The sequence below is a fragment of the Heterodontus francisci genome, chromosome 3 (assembly GCF_036365525.1).
Source record: "Heterodontus francisci isolate sHetFra1 chromosome 3, sHetFra1.hap1, whole genome shotgun sequence".
Taxonomy (NCBI): domain Eukaryota; kingdom Metazoa; phylum Chordata; class Chondrichthyes; order Heterodontiformes; family Heterodontidae; genus Heterodontus; species Heterodontus francisci.
The window spans coordinates 41,484,341-41,497,857 of NC_090373.1; the positions used below are offsets into that span (position 1 = coordinate 41,484,341).

A 13,517-nucleotide genomic window follows, 5' to 3' on the forward strand; every position below is an offset into this window, starting at 1 on the left:
CACAGCATGAGTCAGTTACTTCAGAAGAGGAGGGGATAAAAATTTTAAATCACAATATGTTATGTCATTTTGTATCCTCAGCTGTTTGTTCTCTCTTTGAAGTTCTTCCTGTCCAGCATAATGGCCATTATCCTCTTATCGTCTCCTGTGTTAGCAAATACAACAATGGCAGGAATCACAGCCCCCAGTCTAAGAACTCCATCTACACATTTTAACCTGAAAATGAGTTGCAGTAAATTAAAGCATCTAATCTCTATACTTTCTGGCTGACGCATGGTCAGATGATGCTGTGCTGTGTACCAAAATATAATTAAAAAAACACTGTGCAAGTGATAAATCCATTAAGTATTCACAGCAAGCTTAGCTGTGATGCAGTAATCCTAGTAAAGTATTTAGCTCCCCACTAGGGTCAATTGAGACATTTAATGTGCGGTGGGAAACTGTGCTACACTGACCAGAGAGGTACCAGATTCAATCCTTGGTCTCTGGTGAAGTGAGCTGATGTTAACTGATGTGGCAAAAGAGATATCACAATTGCTCTCAGGCTCCCTGGGCAAGGGAGGGAAAAATTATCCACTGTTTCTGCCTTTGATCAAGATTCAGCGACGCCTGCTGGAATATGTCTATGTGTGGACATCAGGTGAGGATGGAATCTGGTAGCCAATAGTTAAATAGTCTGCCAACACTCAACATAGGGAATGGTCACCGAAAATTTTGGAAGCATTTTCTGTTTTTAGTTCAGATTTTCAGCATCTGCAGTATTTTGCTTTTGTATGGAGAATGGTCCATATTGGCCAGCGGCCAGGACATACAGAACTATATTGCCACATGAATCAGTGCCTCCAGAAAATGTACAGCTTATTAATGTTCATGTCGGAACTGAAGAGACATATTAATTTTTAAAAATAATTTATTTTTACATATTTTATCCAATGGACTTAAAAAGAGAATGCTTTCTCTTCAGCCTTAAGTACTTGGTAACACATAGGTAGGAAAGTTTGCTTCAGGCTTTTATCCATGTAATTTTGTAAGTGGTACCAGCAGATGTTGTAGATCTGTTATTTTCTCTCCAATTTCCTCCATGGCGTCTCACCTCCGCCTGCTCTGTAACCTCCTCCAGTCCAACAGCCCTTCGAGATCGCCGCGCTGCTCCAGTTTTGAACTCTTGTACATCTTTGATTTTCATTGCTCCACCATTGTTCCCGTGCCTTCTGCTACTGAGGCCCTAAATTCTGGAATTCTCTACCTAAACCTCACTGCATCCCTATCTCCCTCTCTTCCTTTCAGATGCTCCTTAAAAGCTACCCGCTTGGCCAAGCTTTTGATCATCTGCCCTCACATTTCATGTGACTCAGTGTGAAATTTTGCTCCTGTGAAGTGCCTTGGGACTTTTTTCTCTATGTTAAAGGCGCTATATAAATGCAAGTTGTTGTTGTCCAGAGTGACTTTCCTATTAATAAACCACCTGGACTCCACTCAGCGCCTTCCTCTTTGACCCAGCCAAGGATGAACTCACATCAGCAACTTTGAGCACCAATCCATATTCTACCATGATAAATACAGAAGTGCAACATCAAACTTCACTGCCACAGAAAGTGCCTTTTACTGATGTGTGCTTAAAGACTCAGTGTGGACAGCTGAGGGGAAACCATCATAAGTTGTACACTTAGTATAAATTATACAGTTAAGAAAGTTCTTCAAATATTTCAACAGCTGAGCAGTAAAAAGAATCTCTGTTTGCATTCAATTCAGGATCAGGTATTCTGAAGAAATGAGAAGCGTTATAGCTTTTGTATAACAGAACAAAGAAAAGAAAAGCTATACAATTCACGATGAAACCAGAAATTTGTTATACAAATTTTGAAAAAATAAAAAACAGAAATTAATTAAATTGATAAAGGTAGGATTTTCTAAATCAGCTTTTCTATTCTAGCAAGTTCTCTACTCTGTCTCTAAGCTACAGAAGCGCAGGAAGAACTTGCTCTCCGCTAGATGAATAACAATCCACTTAGGGATTACTCTGATGTGACAAGCATATTTATTGCTGCCGTTGCTATGGTTTTTCTGCAAATGAATAGTACACAAAGACTTTATACTCATCAATCTGCATTGATGAATTCTGCAATTATGATACTTACACATTCTGGGCTGGAGTTTATAAAGCTCCAACGTCATGCTCCATGGTGGGGGGGTGGGGGTGGTGCCAGAAGATGGGGCCAGCAGAGGCCAACCACAGTGGCCCGGCCCAATCCTCCCGGCGGCAGTGAGGTGGCAGTGAGGCTCCAGGGCGGCCCTCTTGCCCACCAACCACCCACCCTCCCCGCTGCTGGGCGATGGGAACGCCATTTCAATTTGTAAATTAATGATATGAATACATTTAAATCAACTTACCCACAATCTTTCGGGCCCACTGCAATCCTCAGTGTGCCAGCCGGCACTCCCGCACCTTCAATTCCCCTTCTGGGGAAAGCCAGCGTGACACTAGTGAGGGGTTGGGCGGGGGGGGTGGGGGGGAGGGGGTGGGCGCGGAGCTAAGGTTTTTAGCGCAGGGGGGGCAATGGGGTCAAATTAACGTTAGAAGTGTAGGGCATGATGGGAAGGAGCGAACTTTAAACTTTGTGCAGTCTGGGGGTGGGGAAGGTCAGATTTAAAAGGTTTTTTTGAGGGGGGATGGGCAAATATTTAAAGTAATTGTTATTGGGGGGTGGGAAAAGGTTGTTAGAAATTTATTTGATAACTTTTGAGGAGGCGTGTAGCTTTAAAAATTTAAATATGCCGACAGGACTGGGCTGTTATTTAAAAATGGCGCCAGTGCCTGTGAACAGGCAGCTGGCGCCTTTGCCGGGGACGGACAGCCCACCCCATCCACGTGATTGGCGGGGGGGGGGGGGGGCGCGGGCCACCCCGACTATTTAAATGAGCCACCACACGGGACATTGCGGCAGCTCTTTGGCATACGGCCCACGGGTGCAGGCCACCATTTTTTGAGCTCGCCGCAGAGATCAGCGGCGGACTCTTAAAATCAAGCCCCCTCTATCCGTTCTATAGTTAGGTGATATTTTAAAATACAAGTATAAGAAATGAGGAAGTAATACATAGTTGCAACAAGCTCGCTCTTAAATGTTTTAAAATGCATTGAGTAGTCAATTTTGAGGATTAATGGGCTTGACCATTTTATTATTGCAATTGTGATTGTCTCCTTTTGTTATTGAGGCTCATTTTTTCTCAGGAAGAGAAGTGCATAACCCAGTAAAGCAAATGACCCTGACCACAGGGTGTGTCACTCAAGAATCACATAGGACTGAAAGGTCTATTCTACTTTCAGTTACAAGCATATCTTTTCTACCAGACAGAAATTGCAAGAGAAAAGTCTAATCATGAATGTTACAAAGGACAATTAGAAATATGTAAAGGATATTTCGAGATTCATTTTTAAAAATAAATTCAAACATGATCATTATGTTCGTCTTCTCTCTGTCGCATCTGTTCTGATGATGCAACCGACTGATATGTCTTCCTTTTCCCTCTGCCATTGTTGTTGACAGGGCCATTGACCATGTCTGTCCCGTTTCCCGCACTTCTGCTCTCACCCCTTCCATTCCATCCCTGATATGGTTCCCCTTGTCCTCACCTTCCACCTCACAAGCCTCCCTATTCAACAGATCATCCTCCACCAAACATATCTTAGCCTCCCCTATCAGCATTCCACAGGGAAAGTTCCCTCTGCAATACACTGGTCCACTCCTCAATCACCACTAACACTCCCTCCCCATCCCATGGCACCCTTCCATGCAAGTGCAGGAGATACAACACCTGTTGTGTTTTCTTCTCCTTGTGCTTACAAACAAATAAACACCAAGGCACCAATACGCATAAGGGATTGGTTAACACACAAATATGTAGATTCATTTATTAAGGATTTGAAGAATTCATAGTACCATTACAAAGTAAGAGAACTTGTACACATGTCTGATCTGGTTGCTCCCTCACAGCAGACTGAATCATAGAATCAGAGAAAGTTTAAAGCACAGGAAGAGGTCAATTGGCTCATCATGTCTGTGTCGGTCGAAAAACGATCCACCTATTCTAATCCCACCTTCCAACATTTGGTCCATAGCCCTGCAGATTACGGCACTTGAGGTGCATATCCAGACTCCTTTTGAATGAGTTGAGGGTTTCTGCCTCAACTACCCTTTGAGGTAGTGAGTACCAGACCCACACCACCCTCTGGGTGAAAAAGTATTTCCTCATCTCCCCTCTAACTGAGACAGAGTCTGAGTCACAGGATGCATTGAATCAATTCCCGTCCAGGAATGTATACAGAAAACAGAACCACACCTACTTAAAGGTCTACCACAACAACATCTGCCCTATCACCACTTCTCTCCTCACCATCCAAGATGCCAAACACTCCTTCCAAGTGAAACAACAATTTACATGTACTTCGTTCAATTTAGTATACTGTATTAACTGCTCACAGTGCAGTCTGCTCTACAACTGAGGAGACCAAATGCAGCCTGGGTGATCACATTGCACAACATATTTGCTCGGTCCACAAGTGTGACCCCAAGTTTCCAGTCACCTGTCTTTTCAATTCTCCATCTTGCTCTCACACTGACCTCTCTGTCCTTGGCCTCCTGCAACGTTCCAATGAAGCTCAACATAAGCTCGAGGAACAACACCTCCTCTTTCGATTAGCATTTTACAGCCTTCTAGACTCAACATTGAGTTCGACAATTTCAGAGCATAACCTCTGCTCTCATTTTGTTTCCTTGTTCTCTGCAGGTATTGGGTTTACTCTTGCTTTTCTCTTGGTTTTGCTTTTGGATGGCAGCTGTTAATCATTCTGCCATTCATACTTCCTCTGCACAGATCTTTTGTTTCTTTAATTGTCCCATTACCACTTCCTTTGGCCTTGCAACATGAAACCTTTTGTCATTTAATCGCTCCTGCCCTCCACCCGATCATAAACCTTCCCTATTGTTCTTTTTCCCACCCTCCTCCTATCACTTGCTTAAAACCTGTTATTTTTGCTAACATTTCCCAGTTCTGATGAAAGGTCACGATCTAAGAGTTGGACAGGATTTTGGTACTGATATGGTTGCAGGAACGGAGGCGAACACATGTGGAATTTCCCGACACTGGCAGGCATCTTGGTTCCCTGCTATGGTCCTGACTGCCAGCCATTTTCCTGGAGGCCGGAATGGGTGAGGAATGGTTGCCTTCCCGCAAGCAGCAGGTAGCATGCTAAAGTAATTAAAAGGTCAATTAAGGCAAATGATGAGATGCCCGACTCGAATTTTCCTGTCACCTTGTGGGTCCCTCACGGCATCAGGAGAATGGCAGATACCTGGAGGTGGCTTCCCAGCAGCAGACTGGAAGGTTGGGGGCGGGGAGGAGCATTACTCCAGGGTCACTTTGAGGCCGACCACAGCTGCGGCCACCATAGGCCACCTTGTGGAGGGATTCCCTCTACAACTGAGATCTGGCAGTTGTGGCCATTTTTAATTTCAAATATTTTAAAAGTGCTGACAGGGCACCTCAAGGTGCCTTCTCTTTCCCTTATCTGCAATAACAGGCTGCAGCTCCTTTGGTTCTGGAGGGCTTCCTATTGGCTCTCCAGCTTCGAGAGCCTACTCACAAGCTTCTGCCAATGTTCACCTGCAACCGTGCAATAATTTAATTGTGAGTTACTTGGGAACAGCCCACGCAGATCTGAGTGGGAATCGGGGGAAAATCTCCACTGTTTGGAGTCATACCTAGCACAAAGGAAGATGGTTGTGGCTGTTGAAGGTCAATTATCTCGGTCCCAAGACTTCACTGCAGGAGTTCTTCAGGGCAGTATCCTAGGCCGAACCATCTACACCTGCTTCATCAATGACCTTCCCTCCATCATAAGGTCAGAAGTGGTGATGTTGGCTGATGATTGCACAATGTTCAGCACCATTCGTGACTCTTCAGATACTGAAGCAGCCCATGTCCATATGCAACAAAACCTGGACGACATCCATGCTTAGGATGATAACTGGCAAGTAACATTCGCACCACACAAGTGCCAGGTAATGACCATCTCAAACAAGAGAGAATCTAACCATCTTCCCTTGACATTCAATGGCATTACCATTGTTGAATCCCCTACTATTAGCATCCTGGGGGTTACCATTGACCAGAAACTGAACTGGACCAGCCACATAAATGTTGTGGCTACAAGAGCAGGTGAAACATTGGGAATTCTGCAGCAAGTAACTCACTTCCTGTCTCATTAATGCCAGTCCAGCATCTACAAGACACAAGTCAGGAGTGTGATGGAATAAGCTCCACTTGCCTGGATGAGTGCAGCTCCAACAACACTCAAGAAGCTCGACACCATCCAGGACAAAATAGCCCGCTTGATTGGCATCCCATCCATAACATTCAACATTCACTTATTTTGTTTAGCTGAAGCAGGCGCAATGTTGGTACATGTTCTTTGTGTCTGCAAAGAACAGGGCCCTGTGTATTAATATATGTAGTTTCCAGTATGTGCAAATGCGCCACACTGCGTGCCCTACCGACAATCTTAAATTGGTTGTCAGCATAATTCTTAACACATTGAGGATTATTTAGCAAATAAAAACAAGAAATGCTGGAAGGCAGCATTTGTGGAAAGAGAAGCAGAGTTAACGTTTCGGGTCAGTGACCCTTCTTCGGAACTGATGGTCCTGGATGGTGTCAAGCTTCTTGAGTGTTGTTGGAGCTGCAGACCTGCTGAGTGGTTCCAGCATTTCTTGTTTTTATTTCAGATTTCCAGCATCCGCAGTATTTTGCTTTTATTATTTAGCAAGTGTTGTGCAATCGCGGAATCACATCTAATGTTGGACACTGTATTTTGAGTTTTGCAAGCACGGGCTGGTTGGGTACAGCCCTTACCTTGCCCATTGCAAACAGCAAAAGCCACAGCCCGTGCTTGCAAAACTCAAAACACAGTGTCCAACATTAGATGTGATTCCACAATTGGACAACATTTGCAAAATAGAGTCATAGAGTTATGCAGCACTGAAAAAGGCCCTTCTGCCCATCGTGTGCATGCTGGCCATCAAGCACCTATCTATTCTAATCCCATTTTCCAGCACTTGGCCCATAGCCTTGTTTGCTATAGCGTTTCAAGTGCTCATCCAAATACTTCTTAAATGTTGTGAGGATTTCTGCCTCTACCACCCCTTCAGGCAGTGTGTTCCAGATTCCAACCACCCTCTGGGTGAAAGAAATTTTCCTCAACTCCTCTCTAAACCTCCTGCTCCTTACCTTAAATCTATGCCCCCTGGCTATTGACACCTCCGCGAAGGGGAAAAGTTTCTTCCTATCTACCCTATCTCTGCCCCTCATAATTTTGTATACCTCTATCAGGTCCCCTCTCAGCCTTCTCTGCTCTAAGGAAAACAACCCCAACCTAGCCAGTCTCTCTTCAGAGCTGAAATGCTCCAGCCCAGGGACCATCCTGGTCAATCTCCTCTGCGCCCTCTCCAGTGCAATCACATCCTTGCTAAAGTGTGGCGACCAGAACTGTACACAGTACGCCAGTTGTGGCCTAACCAGCATTTTATACAGCTCCATCATAACCTCCCTGCTCTTATATTCTATGCCTCGGCTAATAAAGTCACGTATCCCATATGCCTTCCTAACCACCTTCTCTAACTGTGCTGCTGCCTTCAGTGATCTATGGACAAGTACACCAAGGTCCCTCTGACTCCTTATACTTCCTAGGGTCCTACCATCCATTGTATATTCCCTCGCCTTGTTAGTCCTCCCAAAATGCATCACCTCACACTTCTCAGGATTACGTTCCATTTGCCACTGCTCTGCCCATCTTACCCGCCCATCTATATCATCCAGTAATCTAAGGCTTTCCTCCTCACTATTTACGTCACTACCAATTTTTGTGTCATCTGCGAACTTGCTGATCATACCTCCTATATTCACATCTAAATAATTAATGTACACTACAAACATCAAGGGTCCCAGCACCGATCCCTGCGATACACCACTGGTCACAGGCTTCCAATTGCAAAAACAACTCTCAACCATCACCCTCTGCCTCCTGCCACTAAGCCAATTTGGGATCCAAATTGCCCTGGATCCCATGGGCTCTTACCTTCTTAACCAATCTCCCATGCGGGACCTTATCAAAAGCCTGACTGAAATCCATGTATACTACATCAACTGTTTTACCCTCATCTACACATCTAGTCACCGCCTCAAAAAATTCAGTCAAGTTTGTTTGACATGATCTCCCCCTGACAAAGCCTTGCTGACTATCCTTGATTAATACCTGCCTCTCCAAGTGGAGATTAATCCTGTCCCTCAGAATTTTTTCCAATAGTTTCCCTACCACTGATGTTAGACTCACCAGACTGTAATTATCTGGTTTATCCCTGCTACCCTTCTTGAATAATGGTACCACATTCGCTGACCTTCAGTCCTCTGGCACCTCTCCTGTGGCCAGAGAAGATTTGACAATTTATGTCAGAGCCCCTGCTATCTCCTCCCTTGCCTCAGATAACAGCCTGGGTTACATCTCATCTGGGCCTGGGGATTTATCCACTTTTAAGCCTGCTAATACCTCCTCCCTTTCAATGCTAATTTGTTCGAGTATATCACAATCCCCCTCCCTAATCTCTACACCTACACCGTCCTTCTCCATAGTGAACACAGATGAAAAATAATCATTTAAAATCTCACCTATGTCCTTCAGCTCCACACATAGATTGCCACTTTGGTCCCTAATGGGCCCGACTCTTTCCCTGGTTATCCTCTTGCCCTTAATATACTTATAAAATGGCTTGGGATTTTCCTCTATCTTGCCTGTCAGTGTTTTTTCATGCCCCCTCTTCGCTCTCCTAATTACTTTTTTAAGTACCCCCCTATGCTTTCTATACTCCGCTAGAGCTCCACTGTTTTCAACGCTCTGAATCTGCCATAAGCCTCCTTTTTTTCCTGATCCAATTCTCTATATCCCTTGACATCCAGGGTTCCCTGGACTTGTTGGTCCTACCCTTCACCTTTACGGGAACACGTTGGCCCTGAACTCTCACTATTTTCTTTTTGAATGATTCCCAGTGGTCTGATGAAGACTTTCCTACAAGTAACTGCTCCCAGTCCACTCTGGCCAGATGCTTTTTTATCATATTGAAATCGGCCTTTCCCCAATTCAGTACCTTTATTTCCGGTCCGTCTTTGTTCTTTTCCATAACTACCTTAAATCTTACAGAGTTATGGTCTCTATCCCTGAAATGCTCCCCCACTGACACTTCTACCACTTGTCCAGCTTCATTCCCTAGGATTAGGTCCAGTACTGCCCCTTCTCTTGTAGGACTTTCTACGTACTGGCTCAAAAAGCTCTCCTGTATGCATTACGCTGACAACCAATTTAATATAGGGCTCGCAGTGTGGTGCATTTGCGCATACTGGAAGCTGCATATATTAATACACAGGGCCCTGTTCTTTGCAGAAAGAAAGAATATGTACAAACATTGTGCCTGTTTCAGCTGAACAAAATAAGTGACAGCCATTCACTGGCTTATTCCTCAGGGCAAGGCCTTGACCAATCAGAGTCAAGCTGTCTGGTTTACATTTTAAACAAAGCTTGGCAGTTAACTGTCAGTCACCATAAATGGTGCATTTGCCATGGCAACGCCTCTACCAATCAGAGTTCACTTGCCAACCAATCAGCACTCTCTTCTCATGCAGTATAAGTTGTTGTTTTCCCTTATATTGGTTATTCCTGCGATTGCCCTGATGATCGCAAGACGTAAAGCTTTGAAAACATGTCTCTATTTTCAGCAATACTTAAGTTCTGTACTACTAAACGACTATTTATCAGGAAAGATTGAAGAGGCTGGGGCATTTTTCTCTGGAAAGGAGAAGACTGAGAGGTGACCTGATCGAGGTCATTAACGTTATGAAGGAGTTCAATGTAGTCGACATAGTGAAGACTTTTTCCACTTGTGGGGGAATTCAAAATTAGGGGCTATGAATATAAGGAAGTCACAAATAAATCCACTGAGGTCTTCAGGAGATATTATTTAAGAGATTGATGAGAATGTGGAACTTACTCCCACATGGATTGATTGAGGCGACTAGTATAGATGCATTTAAGGGGAAGCTAGATAAGTACATGAGGGAGAAAGGCAGAGATGGATATGTTGATAGGGTGAAGTGAATTAAATAAAGTAGGAGGAGCCTCATGCTGTAGCTCTAGCACCAACATAGGCTGGTTGGGCTGAATGGCTTGTTTCTGTACCATAATTTCCAAGTAACAAATGCAGTTTGAGAAAAAAGCACAGCTCTAATCAAGATTTTGAATCATTTCTCATGACAATACCTTAGTGCACAACACACTGGACCACTTAACACAAATATTTTAAGGTCTGAGAAAAGATCTAAAAATATCAGTAATTTATGAACCACGGTATTCATGTTTTTGTGATAACTGAAGTATTTACTCAATGTTCACATTTCCAAGGAAGTTTTACATGGAGAATATACTGAATTAGTACATCATGTTAAAGGTCTGCTGCCCGACCCAAACCTGACGGGACCCGACAACATGTGTCAGGTTCAGGTCGGGTCAGGTTGCACTTCCGGGTCCGGCATTCGGGGCTGGGTCGGACACGCTCTATCACAGGTAAGTGGCTCCAATATTAATTTAATTTTTGGACTAGAAATGTGGTTTTGTTCCACTTATTTTAAGCTGGTGCGTATCAGCAACAAAGTGAAAAACGGAAGGTAAGTTAACTGATGACCGAGTCTGGCTCGGGTCGGATATGGGTTCTGTCGGGCTCGGGTCGGGTTTTTTTTTGCAGACCCGAGCAGGCCCTTACATCACGTGTTTAAAAGGCAAACACAATGTTTCCTTTCAATGCATAGAGTTAAAATGTCCTTTCCACGAAGTAACTTGACTTGGAAACCATTCCTGATCACTTACCCCGGCAGACTGGCCTGTGGTCACTCCAAGCAGCCAACGTGTCTGTCACCTTCTGACAAGTAATGCTTTTCGACCCTTGAAGCACATAGCTGTCATCACATGAGAACTGTAAACTGGCTCCCAACCTGGAGGAATTACAAACAGGATGGCAAAGGTTACTGCTGTCCCAAAATTTGAATAAAGTCCTTCTTTTAATTAAATGTTATACAAAGACATTGTGCATGAAAAATATTCAACTCTTTTGCGATTCGATCAATCAGAATTTCAGTTGCAATTTAGTAGCAACTTTGCTATTTTTAAGTATAAGAGCCGAAGTTCCTCAGCATGTTTACTATGCTCCTGTCTTAACTATCAGGAACGCAATAGAAGGGATGGAAAACAGGCTGCGACCCAGATACACTGTATCCTGGCCTTAGATCAACATTCACCTTTGACCTTGGAGGAGGTTATGACCTTATGAGGCCAGTGATGTAAGAGAGAGCATGTTGGAGTCTCATATATTGGGAATCCTCATGGCTTAAGTAGATTTGGGAACCACACTCAGGGTCTATGCCAGGGAAATAGCCTGTATCCATAAAGATCAACATTTTTTGGTGATGGTAATCCAGCCCCGAGGATCTGAATTGGAATATTTCTGTGGTGGGGACCCAACATACAACTCAACCTAGGCTGCAAGGTCACATCTCAGGGTTGTTACATGCACAAGTTGCATTCCAAATGGTGTGGGAACCCACTGACAATGCTTAAAATAGGCTGACTTTGCACTTAACCTCACACGTTGCTGCACAGATTTGGGTATTGAATGCTAATATACAGAACCTTGGCCCACTGTTTCATTAAACTAAAGGTTTAAAATCTGCACTACTGAATTTCTGAAAGTTGGTTGAAGCCTATGGCCCAGAATACAAATCCATATAAATTCTTCCTGCATTGAAAAATGGCTTTCTTCATTAAAGAATATTTCCCAGGTAAATGAGGTATCGATTTTCCTGATTGGATTTGAAGCACGTGTCTTAGTTTGAATGATCTGAAATGACAAATTCTGAAGATTTTTGACTCTTACTATCCACAAAATTTGCAGTTCCAAGTACCATAATTTTGAACAAAATTGTCCTTGGATCCTTCTAAAAATCATCCTCATGCACTTAAGTACTACTGTAGTCAGAATTAAACTCATATTGTAGACAGGAACCAGAAGAGCCGAGCATTTGTAAAGCAAAGGCGACTTTTCATCATTCTGGTATATTAGGCCACTCAACCACCTTCAAAATTGAGAAAGTTCTCAATAATTAATGACCCACCATCAAAATCACATTCTCAGAAATTGCAAGCTTCAAAACTACCCAGTGCTGCAATTTCATTAGTGGATGTTTAATTATGGAAAAAAGATAGCCACTATCTTCCAGTTTATTTTCCTTTTGTTCATTTCCTCTGTAGACAAGATACTTGTAAGCATGTGAGACAGTGAAAAGTGACTTTCAGGATAGGTATAATCTATTATGATGATTAATTTGAATATTCTTCTAACAGATATTACACCAAAACTGCACAGCTTAAAGCCATCGCTGTATAAAACAAGTCACTGCAGCAACAGTTTCCACAGTGACACACTGTTGTTCCAGGTTGTTATCCCTTCCAATAGTGTGCTTTGGCTGTCTTGAACAGTTTGTGTCTCAGATTTAGATAATGATAGCTGCAAAATATGATTTAGTGGAGCTGATTAGATATGGAAGGCAATGGGGTGCACTGACAAAGCAGGTCGGTATGGTTTTGGAATAAGTGCAATGTAGCAATATTGCGACATGTGAAAATGTCTGATGACAAGCTGGAACTGTGGGCTATTGAGTTTTGGTGGAATAGCTGATCATTATTGGCATGTATATATACTACAAGCTGTCTCCCAGTAGTATGAACGCGGGCTTTTTCCTCTGTTTTATCTTCTGAGATTTGCTGTGGCTGGAGGCTTTCATTGCAGAGTCAGGGGAATGAGCCAAAGTGTATTTCCAGCACAGTGAACAGTTTAGTCTGCAAGCATCTGGAATTCTCCCGAAGCAAAGAGTATGAAATAGGTTTTCTCTCGAATAAGGTAGAACAAAATAAGGTAGAAAAGCAAGGAAAGAAATAAGGTAGAAAGCAATGAACGAGGCTTAGAATGCAGAATGTCAAAAAGACAAGGTTAAGGGTACACTACATGAATGTAGGCAGCATTCGCACAAGGTAGATGATTTAAAGGCCCAAATAGAGGTAAATGGGGATGATCTAACTGCCATACCAGAAACGTGGTTACAGGGTGTCCAAGACTGGGAACTGAATATTCAAGGATATTCGACATTTAGGAAGGACAGGCAAACAGGAAAAGGAGGTGGTGTTGCGCTGATAATAAGGGATGGGATCAGTACATTAGTAAGGCGGTATCACAGATCGGAAGAAGGAATCTGTTGGGTGGAGGTAAGAAACAGCAAGGGGCAGCAAACATTGGTAAGAGTTGCTAATAGGCCACCAAACAGTAGTAGTAGTGTGGGGCCTGGTATTAATAAGGAGACGAGAGAAGCAT

The 13,517-nt window shown here is 43.4% G+C and overlaps 1 protein-coding gene across 3 annotated transcripts in view; it reads right to left on the bottom strand.

Annotated features, from left to right (window-relative positions):
* LOC137355859 (CUB and sushi domain-containing protein 1-like) overlaps positions 1-13,517 on the bottom strand; it is a 1,186,508-nt gene that overhangs the window by 1,032,802 nt on the left and 140,189 nt on the right. For all 3 annotated transcript variants that reach the window (XM_068021465.1, XM_068021474.1, XM_068021456.1), the window contains exon 4: positions 10,964-11,088. In XM_068021465.1, coding sequence (XP_067877566.1) covers positions 10,964-11,088 — 125 coding nt within the window. The remainder of the gene's footprint in view (positions 1-10,963; positions 11,089-13,517) is intronic.